We start from the raw sequence: 22,875 nt of genomic DNA, 5'->3' as shown, positions 1-22,875 counted from the left end.
AACTATGTTCACGTAAGCTAGCTAACTGAGTGACGTTGTCACATTTAGTCGATGCGGTGATTTAGAATGACGCTAGATAATGTTTATGGAACTGTTGCCATCTTGAATTACCACTCCTGGCCACTAGCTACTTTAAGTAGCAAACCTCGAATGTGGCTTCCAGGTTTTTACTAGGTTGTTTATGCTGTTAAGCATAGTAAAATAATTTAACTCACATGTAGTTGGCGACAGGTCCGTTCACCGTTTGGTCAAATGTGTATATTCTACAGTATCCTAGTCCAGTTGTAGGTTTTATTTAATTAGAAAATGCTCTCACTAAGATAAATGTTTGGTCCTTGAACTGTTCCAACATTGAATGTCATTACCTTTTCTTCCAAACTCGTTGATTGAGACAGGTGGGCGCCCTACTCGATTTGCTTCATATATTGACACTCACCTGTTTCAATCAATGACAAGTATTGAAATAGACAAGATGACATACACAGTTGCATTAATTAGCAACATTTATAAATATTTTAACATTTTCTAAATCTTGAAACCGCGGTTCAATCGGACACGGAAGATATTTGTTAAAAACGAGAAACGTATGTTTTGCATAGCTGTTGAAGCATCAGCTGGTCTCAACATCCTTCTGGGATACCAAAAGTTGACCGGCATTGTTGCGTATCCAGTGGCATAACTAGTGGTTTAACTAACTTGAAAGTGTTGATACCATCTTCTCAACTTGCCCAAATAAATCTTTCTGATGAAAGTGATAGCAGAATAACTAAATGAACCTGCAATGTGCAGTCAGCAGTCTAGAAATCCCCAGCATATTTCTGTGTAGATGCTGCACAGATTGATTTTCTCCAGCACCTACAGAAAGATGCTGGCAAATTCTTGACTACACAGTGTGACTGTGCAATCATCTGCAAGTGGCTACAGAGGTTTTTAAAGGTACACATTCAGGCTAATTGAGACTTGATAATTTAGCCAAATCCAAGTTAGTTGAACACTCCTGCTATGCTGAATAGCATACAACATGGCACCCCAGAACTATTGCATGACCAGCTGACATAAACAGCTACCTAAGTAGCCGCATTGAAGCCAATTCAAGATCATTGAGGAATAAAAAGTAATGTTGATTATAAGGACTGGACACCTATCACATCTGACATTAGCCACCCAAGTAGCCACCACTGTATGATGCTTTTTGTAGTTACAGGAATCAGCTAACATGAATAAGAATATATTTTCTGTACCTCTACATATCCACAGTTTTTTTTAAATACAAATATGAACCAAACTGTAAATTATGTTCTGTGTGCAACCAATTTTATAAATGTACTTTCACAGCAGTTTAAAAGACTGCAAAATGCAGATAAATTGTTGCAATCTAGAACCCTGATAAACAGTCAATGCTAGTGCTACTGCTAATGAATGCTGGTTGACACTGCAATAAAGGATGACTATTCCTGACATAATAGGGCCACACCTCAATGAGTTTTACAACACTCCAATATTAGTGGAATGAGAGCTCCATCCCTATTGTGTCAATGCCTCACCTTCCTTACTGTGGGTTTGGTTTTGTATACAACTAGCAAGGTTGTTGGTCAGAATGAAAAGGAATTTAAATTGGCATAATTATCAATGACTGTTAAATGAAGGGATGTTTTGCATTAGTACCATTAGCTTACCTTTTGCTTTCTCTAATTCCATGTAGCCTCTGCCTAGAAGTTAGCCTGTGCAATTTATGCTGGAATTATTTCATTTTATGAACGTTTGAATGTTTGTTTGATTACTTACTCCCTCTCTGTGTGTCAGGTGTGGAGCTGAGAACCACTATGGAGCAGTCTGACCCAGGTTCTGCCTCAGACCTACCTCAAGGTTTAGAGGTCAACTCCTTGCCAGAAGGTTTATCAGGAGTTAACGGGAGTGACCCAATGATGATTGAGGAAAACAATATATGTGCAGAAAGGGGGAATGGTGTTGAACAGGATATTCTTGAGGTTGATGGGTTGCAACACAAGAAGAAAAGGAAAAAAAAGAAGAAGAAATGCCAGCAAGATGGTGGCGAGGAGTCTGTCAGTGTGGACATTATCTGTGACAGTGATTCCACCTCTACAGAAGACTCTAAAACTCCTGCTTTTATAGATGGAACGATTGAAAGGTTGTCATTAGTGTGGGATAAAGCAGTGGGGTCTGATGGAGTGGGTGACTCCTCACCATCTATTCCAGACAGAGTTGCAGAATCTCCACCTGCTGTTGTCAGTGGAGAAACTGAGAATCCCCCTTCTGCCTTAGAATGCTCCTTAGAACCCTTCCCTCCAAAGGAAAACACCACCCTAGATGCGGTGGTGGCCAGTGGCCCTGCTTCACCTTCCATACCCAGCTCTGATATTGCAGACTCAGGAGTTTCCAGTCCTCAAACGATGGTCCCCGCAAAATCCAACTGTTCTTCCAGCCCTTACGACACCGATTGCAGCCGCAAGCTCATGTCTCAGATCCAGCGCTCGGTCTCCCAGGAGTCCCTACTGGACGAGCTGGAACAGGAGTTACTCTCTTGCCAACTGCCCGAGAGGGGGAGAAGTGGGCAAAAGGGTGGAGGCCCTGTAAATGGAATGCTGGCTGACCAGGATGGCTCCACAATGGTCTTTGAAAAGTGTGTCCAGTACAAGTATGACCAGCAGGAAAAGGCTATTAAAAGGTAATGCAACAAATTATATTAGATTAAACTTTGTCTTTTTACAGTACAGCGGAATGCAGTTAGCATCTTATCAGAAGTGCCAACAAAAGAGGGCACTCTTTGCAAATATTAAGCATATGTACAGTTGTACTCAAAATTTGCATACCCTCTCAGAATTGGTAATTTATGTATCATTTGTAAAGAAAACATGAGTGAGCAGGCAAAACACATTATTTCTTATGGGATTCACTTTCAAATGTAGGTCATAACAGAATGGCACAATCATAAAACAAAACATGGCAACAAATATTTTGTTTTTGTTTTACTGGCCCCTGTTCAAAAGTCTGCAAACCCTTACGTCTTAATACTGTGTATTGGGCCCTTTAGCATCAATGACAGCATGTAGTCTTTCATAATAGTTGTCTATGAGGCCCTGAATTCTTGGAGGTGGTATAGTTGCCTTTTCATCTTGGCAAAATGCCTCCAAGTCCCGCAAAGTCTTTGGTCATTTTGCATGAACCGCACATTTGAGATCTCCCCAAAGTGGCTTGATGATATTAAGGGCAGGAGACTGATGACTGCTCCAGTACCTTCACCTTTTTCTGCTGTAACCATAGGAGGGTCAACTTGCCCTTGTGCTTAGGGTCATTTTAGTGCTGGAAAGTCCTAGAGTGTCCCATGTGCAGCTTTCATGCAGATGAATGCAAATTGTCTGGCCGTATTTTCTGATAACATGCTACATTAATCTTGCGATACATTTTCACAAGATTCCCCGGGCCTTTAGAGCTCACACACGCCCAAAACATCAGTGAGCCACCAACATGCTTCACAGTGGGGATGGTATTCTGTTCACTATAGGCCTGGTTGACCCTTCTCCAAACAAGGCACTTATGGTTGTGACCATAAAGCTCTACTTTGGTCTTGTTACTCCAAATTACAGTGTTCCAGAAGCTGTGAGGCAGTCAAGGTGTTGTCAGGCATATAGGGGCTTTTTTGTGGCATTGGCAGTAAAGGCTTCTTTCTGGCAACTCAACCATACAGCTCATTTTTGTTCAAGTATCGTCGTATTGTGCTCCTTGAAACAACCACATTGTCTTTTTCCAGAGCAGCCTGTATTTCTCCTGAGGTTACCTGTGGGTTTTTCTTTGTATCCCGAACAATTCATCTGGCAGTTTTGGCTGAAATCTTTCTTGGTGTACCTGACCTTGGCTTGGTATCAAGAGTTCTCTGAATTTTCCACTTCTTAATAAATGATTGAACAGTACTGACTGGCATTTGCAAGGCTTCGGATATCTTTTTATATCCTTTTCAATCTTTATGAAGTTCCATTACCTTGTTACACAGGTCTTTTGACAGTTCTTTTCTGTTCCCCATGGCTCAGTATCTAGCCTGCTCAGTGTGTGAGTGCTAACAAACTCATTGATTATTTATACACAGACAGTAATTTCAATTAAAAAAGCCATAGGTGTGGGAAATTCACCTTTAATTGCCATTTTCACTTGTGTGTCACCTTGTGTGTCTTTAACAAGGCCAAACATTCAAAGGTATGTAAACTTTTGATCAGGGCCATTTGGGTGATTTCTGTTATCATTATGATTTGAAAAGGAGCCAGACAACTTTGATAATAAATGGCTTCATATGGTAACTATTAAATACATAATTTTTTATATGATCAGTCATATTTTCAAAATTTATGCCAAAATTTCACATTCTGCCACCATATGCAAACGTATGAGCACAACTGTACATTTCAAGTGGAATGTACAGATATAATAAATGTAATGAAGTCAAATGCAGTACAAATGGCAGTTCTAAATGGCATTCTAGATGTGCAATTGAGGCAAATTGAAGGAGTAAGCATGTGCGCGGGATGCAGAGATGGCAGCAATGAGGTTCCCAAGGTAGACACGTACGTGTAAAAATGTTTCCATTATCAGACTTTGCAAGGCGGTCTCAGAGTAGTACAAAGGGAGTTGTGCAAAAAGGTCTCTGGAAGGCGGAGGGGGGTATTGTTAGTGATGGGTCACAGTGTTCACTGAGTTAAGCAGGGTTACAGTAGATGGGAAGAAACTGTTCCTGAGCCTGCTGGTGTGGGAACAAAGAGACCGCCTGCCTGATGGTAGGTGGGCAAACAGTTTGTGGCATGGATGTGGGGGGACTCTGGCCGTTGCCACGCCCTGTGCAGACACTGCTTGTGCTGAAGGTCTATGATGGGAGGAAGCTGAGCACCAGTGATGTGCTGGGCGGGGTTCACTTATAAAAATAATGACTTATCTAGCGCCTTTCATACTACCCAAGGTCACTTAACAAATGAGGGGGGACTTGGGGGTTAGGGATCAAATCAATCAATCAAAATTTATTTATAAAGTGCTTTTTACAACAGCAGTTGTCACAAAGTGCTTTACAGAGACACCCGGCCTTAAACCCCAAGGAGCAAACAACAGTAGTGTTGAATTTCAGTGGCTAGGAAAAACTCCCTAAGAAGGTCGAATTTTAGGAAGAAACCTAGAGAGGTCCCAGGCTCAGAGGGGTGACCAGTCCTCTTCTGGCTGTGCCGGGTGAGATATTAAGAGTCCAATTGGAATAATAAATACATTTCTCTGGGCTAAATCCAGAGTATATAAAGTATATTTAGTATGACCAGGTGGACAAGGACAGGAACAGCAACGGTCCCCCCAAACCAGGTAATCCGCAGGTGTGGACCAGGACCTCATCTCCTTCTAAAATTTAAAATTGGAGGAAACTGAGAAAAGTTAGTAGTACATCCCTCATGTCCCCCAGCACAATAATATAGCAGCAAGTAGACACTTGAAAGTTTGCACTGAGTTTGCATTTCTAACCTTAATTGGCAGATCATTCCACAGGAGTGGAGCTCTATGAGAAAAGGCCCTGCCGCCAACTGTTTGTTTAGAAATTCTAGGTACAATTAAAAGGCCTGCATCTTGCGATCGTAGGTTACGTGTAGGTATGTATGGCTGGATCATTTCAGCAAGGTAAGTAGGAGCAAGTCCATGTATTGATTTATAGGTTAAGAGTAAAACCTTAAAATCAGCCCTAACCCTAACAGGCAGCCAATGTAAGGATGCCAGGACAGGAGTAATGTGTTCAAATTGTTTTGTTCTAGTTAGGATTCTAGCAGCTGTGTGCAGCACTAATTGAAGTTTATTTATTAATTTGTCTGGATAACCAGAGAGAAGAGCATTGCAGTAATCTAATCTAGAAGTAACGAAAGCATGGATTAATTTTTCTGCATCAGTTTTTGATAGAAAGTTTCTAATTTTTGCGATGTTTGGAAGATGAAAATAAGCAACTCTTGAGACATATTTTATATGTTCTTCAAAGGAGAGGTCAGGGTCAAGGGTAACGCCAAGGTTTTTTACAGTTTTTTGGGATACGACCATGCAGCCGTCGAGGTTCACAGTGAGATCTGCTAACAACGCTCTTTGTTTTTTGGGTCCTAAAAGGAGCATTTCGGTTTTATTTGAGTTTAAGAGCAAGAAATTCTCTGTCATCCACTTCCTAATATCTGAAACGCATGCTTCCAAAATAGCTTATTTTAGGCTGGATCTTCTGTATTGTCTCTCAAGCCTGCGCCCTATGGTCTTCATCCTGCGGAGCTCAGGGGTGACCCAAGGTGTAGATCGAGAGAAAGACACGTGACGTGTGGTGAGAGGAGCTACAAAGTCCAGACTGAGGGACAGGGCATGGTTGTAATGTTCCACCATGTCATCAACTGTTTGGTAGGGGTGGTGGGTGGCCAGGTGCGTTGCTAGGGAGTCAGATAGCGTGGAAGTGCACACCTGTTTGATGTTCCTGAACGTGATGGGCCGTTTGGTGCACTGCTTTGGGAGAGGCACTGGGACCGACAATAGGATGGCAAAGTGGTCAGAGACAGTCAAATCAGTGCACTGCAGGTGAGAGGGTGTTATGTCAGTACAGCACACCAGGTCCAGGGTATGCCCTTTGTCATGTGTAGGGCCACGTATGTATTGAGTAAAATTAAAGCAGTCCAGCATTGATAGAAAATCAGTAGCAAATGAGCAACTACTGGAATCCAAATGAATGTTAAAATCACCCAGCAGAATAGTAGACGGGGATTTCAGACAAACAGTGGTAAGCAGTTCGGTGAGCTCGGATAGGAAGCAGGTGGAGGCTTTGGGGGGTCGGTAGATTAGCATAACCTGTAGCTGTGTGAACCCAGTCAACATGAAGTGAACACACTCAAAGGAGGTAGTATTAACTGGAATGTCTTTGACCAGGATGTCAGCACGATGGATAACAGCAAGCCCGCCACAACGGCCAGAGCTGCGAGGCTTTTGAATATAGCCATAGCCTGAAGGATTGGCCAGGATTTAAGGTGGGCCAGAACAGAACTAGTTTTTTGAAGCACTTCATGATTGTGGGGGTGAGTGCAACAGCTTGGAAGTCATTCAGGCTAGACGCAGTCAACTTCTTTGGTACTTGCAAAATGGTTGCAGTCAAGTACGTAGGGACAACTACCTGGGCCAGTGATAGGTTGAAAATGTCGGTAAAGACCTCGGCCAGCTGCCCAGCACATGCTCTGAGCATACACCCAGTTACGCCATCAGGACCAGCAGCCTTGCGTGCGTTCACCCTGCTCAGTGCTGACGACACGTCTGCGGTGGATTGTCTGGGGGGAGTTCAGCTTTAATGGCCGGCTCTGTGTTGTCCTTGTCGAAGCGTGAGTAGAACCTGTTTAACTCGTCAGTGAAGCGACGTTGCTGGCTGTGGGGCTAGGGTTCTTTGGCCAGTAGTCTGTGATGGCTTTGGTGCCCTGCCACATGCATTGGGGTTCTGAGTTTTTGTTGAAGTCCTCCTCAATACGCAGTTTGCAGTCATGTTTAGCCATCTGGATGCCCCTTTTCAGGATGGTCCTGGATGAGCTATATGCCTCCAAATCGCCGGGTCTAAAAGCAACATTGCATGCTTTTAGCAGTTATCAGACCTCTCAGTTCATCCACGCCTTCTGGTTGGGGAAGGTCTTAATTAGTTTATGGTTGGTACAGATGTTGATATAATCCATAACGGAGGAAGCATATGTTTCAATGTCTGTATGGGAGTCACAGGGAATAGCTTTGTAAGTCTCCGGGAATGTTTGTGTACACTTGGTTTAGTGTATTGTCTCCTTTGGTGGGGTAGGAGACATTTTGGTGGAATTTGGGGGAAAAAATTGGGAAATCCCCTGCAATCACACAACACCATCTGGGTGTTCCATTTGGTAATTGCAGCCTGCAGTTCTTTCATTGCTAGTTTAGCATTCGCATCCGGGGGTATGTAGACTGCAATAACAACAATAGATATAAACCCCCGAGTCAGGTAAAGAGGACTGCATCTAATCATCAAGTACTCCAGATTGGTTGAGCAGTGACACTCGGTTAAGTTGGTGTTTGTACACCATGTTTTGTTTACATAATTGCATATCCCACCTCCTCGGTCCCATCTGCTCTAAAGACATTCCAGCTCAATTACGTTGTCGTATATGTTGTTATTAAGCCATGTTTCTGAGAAAATCATGATGCTGCAATCCATGATAAATTTTTGTGAGATGATTCTGTCGTATTTTGTCCATTATTACATTAACAAGGAAAAGGCTAGGTAGTGAAGGCGGATGGGGGGGCTAGCATTAGCTTAGCCTTGGTGCCTCCACGCTTCCCACACCTTTACTTACGATTTCGACGCTGCCTCCAGGCAAATTTGCATTTAGCTGGTCTGATTGGTTCTCTCAATACCCCTCTGCTCGTACCTACTGTCAGGACAAGTATGTCAAACTGCCGCTGGCAGAGCTGTTGCATACAGGAAATGTGTATGGTACAACGATAGTACAGCTCCCTATTTTGACAGTAAGTACTGCTGCTGGGGGCAGTAGTACATGTGTATATATCTTTAATTTAAGTTTTACTAGGGAGTTGTGGTTGGGGATGATGGCCAGGTTTGGGCTCCAACTCTGACCCAAATGTTTGTGATTTCCCATCATGAGAAATGCTAAATATATTTTTTCTGGAATTTTTAGACTTGTTTTGTTCTATAACCGCAATCTTAACCACACTGAAGTATTAGTAGCACTTCCCTACATATGCAATCATACAACTTATATTCCTGACCCAGAACATGTATTCATAATGTGTTCATATTTCCCGAGACTGTCTTGGCCCCTGGCAAAATGATAGTAAAAGCAAAACCTCTCCAAATATTTCATGGTAGCTGCGACCCTGACCAAGTGATGGAAATTGGCTCAGATTCATGAAATCATGATAATGTAACATGCATTTCTGAAATGTATATTGTGATTTTGATGCAATTTATTTGCTCAAGACTATGCAAGATCAATAATTACCAATATGGTTTGGGATTAATATTAATATTTTGTTTACTGAAATTAAAAATGTATTCAGATTTCTTGCTACACCATTCTATTGCTTTCCTATTGCTTAAAAGCTACATTTAAAAAAATCTGTGCATTAACAACACCCAGTTTTTGTATTGTAGGGGCTTAGTCGACCCTAAGCAACACAGCCTTCAGGCACTTTGGACACCTAGTCATACGGGTACTTAAGAATGACAAATCACAAGTGTTTATTTTTTATTTTTATAGCACTGTGTTTTTGTGGCAATAATCTATAAAAAAAATATACTGTGCGTGGCCTACCATTCCCCTTGCATGAAATGGATTTGGTTGTATGATGGTCACCCATTCTCCATTGGAGCCACTGGTTGAGCAGGCTCTTTTCCACTCTCTTCGACTCTCTTAAAAAAAGTCTGATCCATGGATCGGACTTGTTTGTTCAGCACATCTCACAGATGCTTGAGATCTGGGGAATTTGGAGGTCAAGTCAACACCTTGAACTCGTTGTTGTGTTCCTCAAACCATTCCTGAACCATTTTTGCTTTTTGGCAGGACGCATTATCCTTCTGAATGAGGCCAGTGCCATCAGGGAATACCGTTGCTATGAAAGGGTGCACATGGTGTTGTGGAAATTTCTCTAACCAATGTATTCTCACTGATTAAAAGACTAAGAGCCACTTATTCAAATTAGAAAAGGAATGTGGGGGATCTGGTATTTGCCTAGGGGCCGTCTATTGTCTGTCCAAATGCTGTAAGAACTCTTAGAATTGAAGAAGTTACCTATGGGGGGAAGGAGAGCTTGTCCTTTGTGTGAAGCTTAGGTAGTAACATAACAAAGGGAATGTGTTTTATTGACATAGGACAGGTGGGCAACATCTTACCACACCCCTTTTCACTGTAATAAATACAGATTGTGCATGTATGGAGTCAGACTCCTCAGACGATTAAGTTGGTAAGCGTTTGGCGTGTCTCTCTTATTTGCAAATAATATTAAAATGGTTAACTTGTGCTTAGAGAATTTCGTCTCTGTACTTCCTTATTTAAGAGTGTCGATCGATGGAATTACCATCACAATGGTCTGCAGCAATGCTTAGGTATGTGGTACTTGTCAAAGTAACATTCACATGATTGGCAGGACCCAATGTTTCCTAGCAGAACATTGCCCAAAGCATTAGACCGTCTCCACGGGCTTGTATCCTTCCCATAGTGCATCCTGGTGCCATGTGTTTTCCAGGTAAGCGACGCACACATGATGTAAAAGGAAAGGTGATTCATCAGACCAGGCCACTTTCTTCCATTGCTCTGTGGTCCAGTTCTGATGCTCACGTGCCCATTGTAGGCGCTTTCGGCAATGACTGGTCAGCATGGGCACTCTGACTGGTCTGCGGCTACATAGCCCCATACACAACAAACTGCAATGCATTGTGTGTTCTGACACCTTTCAATCAGCACCAGAATCAACTTTTTCAGCATTTTGTGCACAGTAGCTCGTCTGTTTGATCAGACCACACGGGTCAGCCTTCGCTCCCCACATGCATCAATGAGCCTTGGCTGCCCATGACCCTGTCGCTGGTTCTCCGCATTTCCTTCCTTGGACCACTTTTGATAGGTTCTGACCAGCTTAGGAATTTCACAGCGGGGAAAAACTGTTAAATGTTATTATTCAAAGATAGTGAATAATATGTTTTTATGCCTTGCATGTTTTTTTCCTATCAGCAAGTCAAGTTGTTTGTTTGTAAGCTCCAGATCCTCTTATTTCACTCAATGGCCTAAATAAGAGAGATGCTAAATAAAATGTCCAGAGATAGCCCATGGGCAGAAAAAAAAAGGAAGCGCAAAGGCTCTTCCTGAGTTCATTGCACTTGATGACCAGCCATTGTCAGTTGTTGATAATGTGGGATTTTGATGGTAATAGTAATCTTTACTGCCTTTATCAAAGCTGCATTAGTTAGGATGTTTTCAGTAAAAAAAACATTACACCATTTTGCAATTACTCACCGGTCAGAAAGCAGTTCCCCACCAATGCCCGATACAGAATGAAGTTCAGAATATGATAATATGAAAATTAGAATTACCAGTTCCAAAAAACTGCGCTAACTCAGTTTGATGTTATTCTTAGCCTTTGCTAATTTTAGGTTAGTTTTCCTGGTTGCTAGCTATATGGAGCTAGTTTAAGTCTTTTGCTTCTTTATAGTTTGCTTAATGTCTATTGTAGTAAACAAGGGAGGAATTGGCAGTTTGTCATAATGGTCTCTAGCTATTCCCAATTGCATAATAAATGCAATATATATATCAGCCAAATCTCAAATCGCATACTACGCACTACAAGTACGTACTTCGCGGATGATGAAATACATACTGTTTAGTGTATAGTAAGGTAGTATGCCAGTATTAGTACCGATCGGGGGACACTAACACACTTGTCATGAATTTGCATCTCAACATTAGATCCTTTTGTCAAGCATTAACATCACGCCAAGTCTGAATACGCAACACTTTTTTGTTTTTGCCCCCATTTATCATGAGCTGAACTCAAAGATCAAAGACTTTCTCTATGTATACAAAAGCCTATTTCTCTCAAATATTGTTCATAAATCTGTGTTAGTGAGCACTTCTCCTTTGCTTAGATAATCCATCCACTACACAAGTGTGGCATATCAAGATGCTGATTAGACAGCATGATTATTGCACAGGTGTGCCTTAGGCTGGCCTCAATAAAAAGCCACTCTAAAATGTGCAGTTCCATCACAGCACAATGCCACAGATGTCGCAAGTTTTGAGGGAGCATGCAATTGGCATGCTGACTGGAGGAATGTCCTCCAGAGCTGTTGTCTGTGAATTTAGTTTTAATTTCTCTACCATAAGGCGTTTCAGAGAATTTGGCAGTACATCCAACCGGCCTCACAGCCGCAGACCACGTGTAACCACACCAGCCCAGGACCTCCACATCCAGCATCTTCACCTCAAAAATCCAGACTGTATGGCTTTTGCCAGTAGCAGTTTTGATAACGTAGGCCTATTTCAGGTTAATATCTTACTACTTGGAAAAGTCAAAAGAATTGAGCAATTGCTAGCGAGACTGAAGATGAACTTTGCACTGACAAAGCTATTTCATTTCATGGCACAATGTTCGTTATTCATTAATTCCTGAATGACATTGATACGATAACTATCAATAAAAAGTCAGATGATAACTGACTCTTTCCTCAAGTGAAAAGATGAGAATCATGAAAACACCAGAACTTGGTCCTCAACATGTTTATGGTAGACAAAACTTCTGTTTTTTGACAGGGGCATTTTCACCACTGTGTTGCTTCACCTTTTCTTTTAACAAAAAATCCACCAGAAATTGTCACAATGTAGTAAACTTTTTATTTTTAGGCTTCCTATAACGTATCTAATCAAGGTTGTAGCCAGCAAGGTTTTTGTCTATCCTGAACAAATCCTCTTTTGCCACTGGCCATTTTAACAGCTAATTTGCCATTTGTGAATGACATCGATTCAGTATCTATCAATATAGGTGACGATAACTAGTGATGGCCATTCAATTGGCTTCATTGGTGTTATTTTAGCAGCAGGATTTTATGCTGGTAGCACTCAGATTTTCTTTATCACAATAAAAGCAATTTTTGAAATGTATAAGGCAATATAGTTAACAATCTAGTCTGTGAAAAAGAACAGTCAAGTATAACATTGGAACGGACATGAAACATAAAAAGTACAGAAAAGATTAACTATATTAACTTATGATGGCTTTTATTGATGGCTTTTATTTTGAAAAAGAAAATCTGAGTTAGCTTTGCTAGCATAATATCCTGCTGCTAAAAGAACGGTAATGAAGACTGGAATGGCCATCACTAACGATAACTGACTTTTTTTTGTCAAGTGAAAAGACGAGAGAATCGTGAAGCCAGCAAAGTGTTTGTCTATCCTGAACAAATCCTAATATCCACCAGAACTGTTTTATTTTAGGCTTCCTATTTCATAGCTATGTAAAGTTGTAGCCAGCGAAGTTTTTTCTGTCCTGCACCTCAGGCATAATGTGTTTTGAGGTTTTTGGCGAACGCGGGACCTGTTGTTCCGGAGCCCGCGTCTGTAACCACTACGCTATTTAACAAGGGATAGTCAGTCAGTCTGTCAGTCACTCACTTAGTAAGAGACATTCGCTTTTCTTAGCCGGCTCCGCTTACGCGGTCCAGCAAAAACAGTAACATGTAATACCTTTGTTGAATTGGTAATTGGTGACTGGGAAACAATACCTTTTGGTGTTTTGTGAATTATTATTTAGCATAAATCTTTTGGGCAATTCCAGCGTTATGGACGTGACACTTGCAGTCAAAACATAAAATATAAATTCTCAGAAAATGCATTTAATACCAGTATATTTAAATGTCTGTTTATATGTCCATACTCCCTTAATAAAGGAGTACAGACATTAGAAAAATATCAATCTACACATGCGTTTTATATTTAATATGAGGGAAATACACATGCGTTATGGACGTGACAAAAAAAAGACGCGAGTTTGTGGGAGACAATTACTTTGTTGAAATTCTGTGAATTAAAATGCACAAGCCAAAATAAATAATACCAGCCGAATGGATGAGTGTCGGCTCTCTATAGAACATACATTATTTATTTTATTTTAGTTTAAAAAATCCATTTATGAGGAAAAACGGACGTTACGGATGTGACTTATTTCCGTTATGGACGTGACCGTTCGGAAATCATCACTTGGCTGACGCCGGAAAACTTGACCTTTTTGTGTGTCTCTTTTTATTTGAAACAACAAACATCTGAGACATCAGTAAGGTAAGTCTGCACAATTAATCAAATTTAAACTGAAATCACCGTGTTATAGATTAGTTCACGCATATCTTTCATGCTGCTAAACTGTAACCGGCATGTGAGCATGTTCAAAACTCAATTCGGGCATGATATTGCTTGCTTGATAATGTGTTTTTATCATCAAGGTGTTTACTTTAGACCCCGAAAGATATGGAATTGATAATGCTAAGATACATAATCATTATATATGCAGTTTATCACATCGATATTCTCCGGAGTTAAGAGCACCGGTTTCCCCTCAGTCCCGTCAGTGAATTGAAACGCTGTCTGATTGTAACAGTGTGTTGGCCTGTGTCTATATAGAACAAAGTCTGGAGAGCGTTTTTTTTTTTTTGCATGCAAAAAAGCAATCGTGTCACAATGATCGCAATATTATGTTTTGTGTCAAACTAATCGCAATGTTTATACCCGTTTTGCGTTGTTGAATGCGCAATCGTGCTTTAAAATAGCCACATTATTGCAAAATTAGCCAATGCATTGAAATAATAATTGAAATGTTATTGTCTTAAGTCAAAATCACAATGATTACTTCATTTTATTAGGCCCGATGGGTTTTTGCCACGTTTATATTGGTTTGGATGTCAGGAGGATCAAGACGATCTGTGTGAAAGAGACGCCCAAAAAAGGTAAGCATTTAAAGTGAATATACAGTATTTTTATTAATTTTTTTTAACTGTGAACATACATTTTTTTAAATAATTTAATTCCAGACAGAATCTTAACTTTTTACATCTCATTAAATATTGAAAATATGTTCTAATCATCTTTAGAAGACGCCTTTTCCTCCCTGACTCTTTCTGCCTCTTGGTTTGATTGTGTTTCTTTCTTTCTTTGTCTTTCTGCTTTTTTCCTTATCCTTTCCTTTTCCTTGACATTTTCATTGTTCCTCTTTTTCTCTCTGAATGTACATTGTCTTTCAGTATTAGTTTTTGCCATTGCGCTGTAGGATGAGATGTATATAAATTGTATTTGTTATTGTATGTATATGTTATTATTGGTTGTTGTATTAATTACTGCTATTCACATTGAAATTTTGTAATAAAAAAATTGTTAAAGCTAACTAAGCTGAATTTTTTCATTAGCCATTCCATGGCCAGTGTGTTCGTATTTATATGTAATTTATACAAAAAAATTATACTCTAAATTAAAATGTACATTTAGATATCAAATTACTTACCAATTACTGCAAATAAAGTGGAGATTTTGTCCAGAAATCGCAGATCTACAATCACCACAGAAATAACTGCCTTTGACCACAGAGGGCGTGCGCGGGAAAGAAAGTGAGTCATCACAGAAGGCACACTCCATGGTACTAATATTAATTGATTTCTAAAAAGTTCTGATGTACAGTAATAGAGATCAATTTAATATATGTGTGGGTTTTTTTTAACAGTAAAATGATGAAAGACCAAGGTGAGTTTAAATAAGTTTGACTTCTTTCCACTCCATTTCAAGCAATAGATCGATTTATATTGTATTTATATATATTGTATTTATATTGATTTATAAGTTGATGAATTTATCTTTTCGTATTGATTTAATCAGAATGCTTCTTGATTGCCTTTTGTTATGTGTCATTATATTGCTTGAAATAAATAAATAAATGAATTAATTAATTAAACAAATATGCGCTGGTCAAATCATGCATGATTTAATTTGAAGCGTCCTTAACGGTCACGTCCGTAACGCATAATTAGGTTGTTTAGAGCAATTAAGTGAGATGATTTGTCAATCATAACTAGAATGGACATATTTTGGCTTTGTACATAAAGTTTCAAATTAATTGTAATAATAATTATTATACAATCTAAACTTCTTCTTTAAATCGTTACGGACGTGACACAGCACTTAAGCGTCGTGACTTCCTAAATATAGCCTTTATAAATTTAAAGGGAAATGCAGTTATAACAAAGTGAGTGTATTTATGTCTCAGTCATGCCCCCATCTTTCTGCAAAATCCTTACTATCAACATAAAGTATAATTAAAGGAGTCTTTGATCCCTCTTTTTAAAGCATGAAATAGGTTTGTATAAAAAAGCAATTTTAGTATCTGTGCACACCTTATCTGAGGTGAATAAACAGAAATTTCCTTAAAGTTTACATGACAGCACATCAATACAATAAAATACAGATCCAAATGGACAACTTAGAAAGGGTTTTGATTTTTTTATGATAACTTGAATTTTTCACAGCAAGGTTGACATTTGCGTGGAATTGCCCTTTTGTAGATTTACATTTTAGATTTACATTTGATTAATTGGCCTACAGAATAAGCTGAATCTCCTATTGAAAAATGGTAACTTGTGATAAGTAGCCGTTTTGTATTATGTTTCAATAATAGCTTAATACATTTTTTTTGAATGATCATGGAAATCTTGTAAGTTAATTAAAATTCAACCAAGGCTCTGAATTCATCTGGGAGTTTTGCCCATTCATTTATTGACGTCATGCATTCAGTGAAGGGTGATTAACGCTAAGTGGCGTGGGCTGTTGGGGGATTATGTCAGAAAACAGGGTAAAAATTATTGTAACTGTAAATTGTTTTCTCTTTTTCAGTTACGATTTTGTCAACCGAACAATGTAATATACGCCTATTTAGGAGAAGTCATGGAAGGAGGAGGGTGTAGCTTTCAAAATTGCTGTTTTATTTTAGTTACAAACTCAAATGCCAATTGGCGTAGGCATTTGGCGGTTCTGACATTAATGGTGCCTTCACAGATGTGCAAGTCACCCATGCCATGTGCATTTATGCACCCCCATACCATCATGGATGCTGGCTTTTGAACTGTGCACTAATAATAAGCTGGATGGTCTCTCTGCTCTTTAGCCCGGAGGATGGGGCGTCCATGTTTCCCAAAAATATTTCACATTTTGATGCATCAGACCAAAGGACAGTTTTCCACTTTGCCTCAGTCCATCTTAAATTAGCTCAAGCCCAGAGAAGGGCATGTTTAAAATGGGCATGTTTCTGGATCTTGTTTATATATGGTTTCTTCTTTGCATTGTGGAGTTTTAACTTGCATTTGTAGGTGCAGCAACATGCTGTGTTCACAGACAATGGTTTTTGGAAGTGTTCCAGAGACCATGCAGTGAAATCCATTACAGAATGGTGTCTGTTTGTTTTTAATGCAGTGCTGCCTGAGACCCTGACGATCACAGGCCATCCAATATTGTTTTTTTTTGTTCCTTGCTTACAGAGATTACTCTTGATCCTCTGAATCTTTGTGATATTATGTACCGTATATGATGGGATCCCCAAACTCTTTGCCATTTTACTTTGAGAAACCTTATTCTTAAATTGTTGCACTATTTGCCTGCGCAGTCTTTCACAGAGTGATGAACCCCTTCCCATGTTTACTTCTGAAAGACTCACCCTTTCTGGGATGCTCTTTGTATACGTAATCTTGTTACTGACCTGTTGCCAATTAACCTAATCAGTTGTGAGACGTTCCACCAGGTGTTCTTTTAGCATTACACAACCTTTCCAGTCTTTTGTTGCCCCTGTCCTAGCTTTTTGAAATGTTTTGCTGGCATCAAAGAGGGCATACATTTTTCAAGGAATAAGATTTCTCAATTTCAACATTTGATATGTTGGCTTTGTACAATTTGCTTTGCAGAAAAAAGTTAATAAGCAAAACCGAACATGGCTTTTGCAACAGGACAGTGATATAAAAAATAAAATAAAAAGCAAAGCTACGGAATGGCTCAAAAAGAAGACATTTAGTGTTATGGAATGACTTCAAGCTTAGATCTCAATCCCATCAAAATGCTGTGGGGGCTTGATCTGGTCTGTGCATGCAGTGAAGCCATAAAATATGACACAGTTAAAGCAGTACTGTAAAGAACAGAGGCAAAACATTCCTTCCAGTTGATTTATGCAGTTACCAGAAATGCCAAAACAGAATTATTTTAGCCAAAGATGGAATCACCTGGTATTCAAGCTGGGGGTGTACTTTTCCACATTATGAAGTCACATTTCTGTAGATTTTTGATGAATAAATGAAACTTTCCCAGGGGGTGTACTTTTTCTCATGACTGTAGACTAAAGAGCCTTGTTTTCCTTTTAGGCTATTGGATGACAATAAGAAGCACCAGGAGCTGATCTTGGGTATCTGCTCAGAGAAGGACACCATGAGGGAAGAATTGAAAAGGAGGGTGGAGATTGAGAAACAGCACATGGGCACAATTAAGAAGGTAAGCAATCCCAACTACAGACTATGTTCTGACCATGGTGCATGCTTTTACATTAAGCTGTCTTGCTGGGCAGAAATCAACTCTATGGGCTGTTCTCGCTGGGACATTACATCTTTCCTATTCCATTGGTTTCCATTTTAGACATCAGTGACTTTCCCGTTTTAATCATTGGAAATCTATAGTTTACCAATGTTCAAAAAGTTGTTTTTAAACAAAAACTGATACCCCCATAACTTCTGAGACACTGTTAATATAGGCTTGGTAGAAGCTTAGTGTAAATATAAATACTTGACAATCAAGCTAGTTGGTGTTATCTGAGTGGGCAAAGTCCTAGCTGGGACCAAATAAATCGTGATTCAAGATCTAAGCAGAAACACTATTCAGAATGTCCACAAATTGCATAGAGGTTTTTATTAGGGATGTTCAGATCCGATCACCTGATCGGAAATCGGGTCCGATCACGTGGTTTCAGACTCGATCGGAATCGGACGTTACCTCCCGATCAGGACTCGGATATATATGTATTCTCATTATTTAACACATCTGTAGTTATGCGGTGGCACAGAGTTAGACCCTTTTGACTCCACACAGAAACAGCAACGCGTGCGGGATTGTATCACTTTGTTGTAGAGACGCTATTGGTTAAATGCCGGCAAAGTAGAACACGGAAGCAGCTTGAAGCGGAGGTGTTATATAAAGCAAGTTTACCCAGGCAACCCCTCCGAAGACGAGTCAGCTCACACTGTAGGAGAGTTTGAAGAGGAGAGAAAAAATGCCCAGTGACCGCGCGAAGGCGCAGGACATCACAGTCAAGATAGCGCAAATGATCGCAATGAGTGACCTGCCATTCGCCTTTGTAGAGAACCCTTGATTTCTTATGCTTATGGAGCACGTAGAACCTCGATTTTAAATGCCGTCTCACCACTATTTCACAGAGAAAGCTCTGCCAGCCCTTTATAAGAAGATTTCTGACAAACTACTTGTCCTGTTATCAGATGTACCCCATGTTTCGTTCACCACAGACATCTGGAGTTCGTACGTAGGTCCTGTTGTTGAATGTTTAAAATAAGGTGAATTAAAAAAAAAAAAATGGATCTGTTTTTTCTCTCTTTTTTATTCTTTTTTTATATATTATATAAGTATCGGATCGCGACTCGGTATCGGTAGATACTCAAAATCAAATGACTCGGACTCGAGGGCAAAAAAAACCTGATCGGGACATCCTTAGTTTTTATTTCAAATGCTTTTTGAGATTTGGCAACTTGAATGAAAACCACTGAACCGTGGTCGTCTAACACATACAATTACTTAAATTATAGGCCAACCTTCAGAATGAAATCCTTGCCAGTCAGTGGCATTTTACAATGAATTAATTATGCATTTCAGGTTGGGCAAGTTTACTCAGGTTTCTATATGTCTAACCTGATGGTCTTGTCCTATTTGATGCTCCTGGGTGGTGTGCCTACCTGTGACAATAAATTTTTGTTGAAGTTTCACTATATTTATTGGACCGATTAGGATGGTTGTGAGTTAAAATGACAACTATCAGTACTTGAGAATGCCCTATTTTTTTATTTATTTTTGCTACATGTTAGATCAATAATGTTTCCACATCAGTACATGAACATTTATTAGCAGACTGTTTTCAAATGCACTACCGATTCAAAAGTTTGGTGTCGACTATTGTAGCCGGAAACCACCTTTTGCAATTATGTTTGCACAGCTGGAAATTGTTGTGCAGATTAAAGAACCAATAAAACTGGCCTTCTTTAGACTAGGATCAGCAATTATGGGTTTGATTACAGGCTTATAATTGCCGGAAACAAATATATTTGTTATGAAACTTATCATTCTATTCTTGCATGGAATTGCCTTAATTTCTCAATACAACAAATTGCGACTTAACTGAAGATCTCGTACAACGCTGTGTACTTCTCCCTTCAGTGAACAGAACAAACTGGCTCTAACCAGAATATGAAGAGGAGTGAGAGGCTCCTGTGCACAACTGAGCATTAGAACAACTACATTAGTGTCTAGTTTTAGATACCGACACCTCAGCATGGGCAGCTTAATTAAATAGTACCCACAAAACACCAGTCGCAACGTCAAGACTGAAGAGGTGACTCCGGGATGCTTGCTTTCTAAGTAGAGTTGCAAAGAAAGACATATCTCAGACTGTCTAATAAAAAAAAAAGACTAAGATGGTCAAAAGAACATTCGTGTGACACTGCCCAAATTTAAAGATCCTGGAGGAGTCTTTCAAGCATGGTGGAGGCAGTGTGATGGTCTGGAGGTGCTTTGGTAGCAGTGAAGATATTTGTAAAAGGGATCTTAAAAAAAAAAAGGAAGGCTATCACTCCGTTTTGCAACACCATGCTATACCCTGTGGACGGTTCTTGATTGGAGCCAATTTTCTCCTACGACCCAAAGCACAGATCCAAACTTTGCAAGAACTATTTAGTGAAGAAACAGTCAGCTGGTATTCTGTCTGTAATGGAGTGGCCAGCCCAGTCAACAGATTCTGACCCTATTGAGCTGTTGTGAGATCTGCTTGACCATTTGGTAGGTAAGAAGTGCCCATCAAGCCAATCCAACTTCTTGGAGGTACTTCAGGAAGCATGGAGAAGTCTCTTCAGATTACCTCAACAAATTGACAACTAGAATGCCAAAGGACTGCAAGGCTGTAATTGCCAAATACAAAGTTTGAAAGATACTATTATTTCAATAAAAAATAATTGTCTGACTTTGTCAATGATTATATTTGCTATACAAACTCATTTCATGTGTGTTGTCATGGAAAATAAGGGCATTTCTAAGTGACCCCAAACTTTTGAATGGTTGTGTATCATAAATGTCAATATCTGTTCTAGGAGCAGCATTATTCTATACAGGTGCGTCACCGTTCTCTGAGTTGGGCCTTTTAGTGCCAAAGGAATGTTACAATGTAGACTAACCGGTTTTTCAATGTTATTTTTTTAAGTCTTATATAGACTGGGTATAGAAGCTTGTGGTGTGCCACAGGGAGTGGTTAATTTAGGTTTGCATGAAGCTGGTTGAGAGAATACCAAGAGTGTGCAAAACTGTCATCAAGACAAAGTATTGCTACTTTAATGAACATAAAATAGAAATTAAATTAGATTTTGTTTTACACTTTTTGTGTTATTTCATATTTTTGATGTCTTCAAATTGCGTTGAATGAATAGGTTTGTCCAGACATTTAACACACACTATACATACAGTTCTGCTAGCAATGTATGTATCTAAAGCTATGTCCTTATATTTTCTATGGTATTGGACCACATTGTTTGTTCTTTCATTTACTCTGTGACAACAAACAGTTTTCTGTACAAGATGCAGTATCAAGATATATAAAAAACATTTTAGAGAAAAAGTTATGAAATATAAGAGTCAGTATATTTCTCACAGAGTCAAATACAAGTATCACAGAACAATGGTGAATATAGAAACCGAGTAAAGCTGTACTATATCCTGAGACCCCTGTTACACTGCTTAAAAGAGAGCATGTCTTCCTGGAAACAAAACAAAAAAACCATCAGAGAATTAGAAAATGCACATCTTTTGTGAGGCAAAAAGCGACCACCGTCCCTATAAACATTAACACTGTGTGGTGAGGAGCAACACCAGAGGATAGGTTTGATTTGGGTCTTTGCGTGTGAAAATTAATACGTCACTGCAATAACATTGTTAGACATGTAAACTACCGAACATGGATTAGAACCCGGTTTAAAACCATGAACAGCAACTGCAGTCATTTCCTTTTCATTTTCTTGATAAATTGAATTTAATAAGTTACAGTACTATAGCCAGCAACCTACTGTTGCCCCAGCATAAGCTAACATCTTAATGCAGGTAATTTGCTCGACGACTGGGTCAGAGCATCTCCAAAACTCATCTCCGATCTGCAGTGGTCAGTACCTATCAAAAGTGGTCCAAGGAAGGAAAAGCGGTGAACCGCCGACAGGGGTCATGGGCGGTTTGTCGCATATGGGGCTGAGTAGCCGCAAACCAGTCAGGGTGCCCATGCTGACCCCTGCCCACGGCCAAAAGTACAAATGGGCATGTGAGCATCAGAACTGGACCACGGAGCAATGGCAGAAGGTGGCCTGGTTTGATGAATCACACCACAGCAGTCCATGCCTCGATGGGTCAGGGCTGTTTTGGTGGCAAAAGGGGGACCTACACAATATTAGGCAGGTGGTCATAATGTTATGGCTGATTGGTGTATATATAATCTTGTCTTATCGCCCAGGCCTTGGCAGAATTTGAAACAGTCCCATTATCACCTTGTAGATGACTACTTGACGCTGTAATGTTTTACTTATTTTCTAGTTGGAGGGCCGATTGGAGGAGCTGCTGAAGGAGCTTAAGGAGTCCAAGGACAAACTGGTTAACCAGGATGGGGCAGCTAAGAATGCCCTGCAGCAGATGCAGAGAGAGATGGCCTATCGGGTCGAGCAGGTAAACACCTGGAGAAACAGGATGGTCATGAATACATTTGCATAATATTGCAAAACGTTGTGAAAACCTGTCAAACAATTACTCTTATCAGAATTGTTTTTATATTAATACTGTGATTCATATATACTTAAAATATTAATTGAGAACTGTGTGGTGGTAGTAGTCAGTTTCAATGGTTCAAGCATGTGTAGGTCTGGAAAACTATTTGTTTAGTTGCAATTGTCCCCTGGCCCTTTCGTTGCGCTTCTGGCAAAAGAGGATTGTGTGGTATCTGCGGAATGTAACATACTGCTGCTATTTTATACAAATAACTTCTAGATCCACA

General features: G+C 39.8%; 2 protein-coding genes across 8 annotated transcripts in view; one reads left to right on the top strand and one right to left on the bottom strand.

The window, feature by feature from the left end:
• The window catches only part of tdrd1 (tudor domain containing 1), a 148,560-nt gene extending 148,139 nt beyond the window's left edge, over positions 1-421 (bottom strand). For 4 of the 6 annotated variants that reach the window (XM_013131972.3, XM_013131970.3, XM_020046684.2 and 1 more), the window contains exon 1: positions 216-356. The gene's annotated coding sequence lies outside the window, so the exon portion shown is untranslated. The other 2 variants (XM_013131971.3, XM_013131973.3) reach the window with 2 other exon arrangements.
• ccdc186 (coiled-coil domain-containing protein 186) overlaps positions 1-22,875 on the top strand; it is a 79,776-nt gene that overhangs the window by 618 nt on the left and 56,283 nt on the right. For both annotated transcript variants that reach the window (XM_010905298.5, XM_010905299.4), the window contains exons 2-4: positions 1,804-2,686; positions 17,945-18,071; positions 22,422-22,550. In XM_010905298.5, coding sequence (XP_010903600.3) covers positions 1,824-2,686; positions 17,945-18,071; positions 22,422-22,550 — 1,119 coding nt within the window. In that variant the 5' untranslated portion in view covers positions 1,804-1,823. The remainder of the gene's footprint in view (positions 1-1,803; positions 2,687-17,944; positions 18,072-22,421; positions 22,551-22,875) is intronic.

This window comes from Esox lucius, chromosome 5 (assembly GCF_011004845.1).
Source record: "Esox lucius isolate fEsoLuc1 chromosome 5, fEsoLuc1.pri, whole genome shotgun sequence".
Lineage (NCBI taxonomy): Eukaryota > Metazoa > Chordata > Actinopteri > Esociformes > Esocidae > Esox > Esox lucius.
This window is presented reverse-complemented; position numbering and strand designations above follow the sequence as displayed.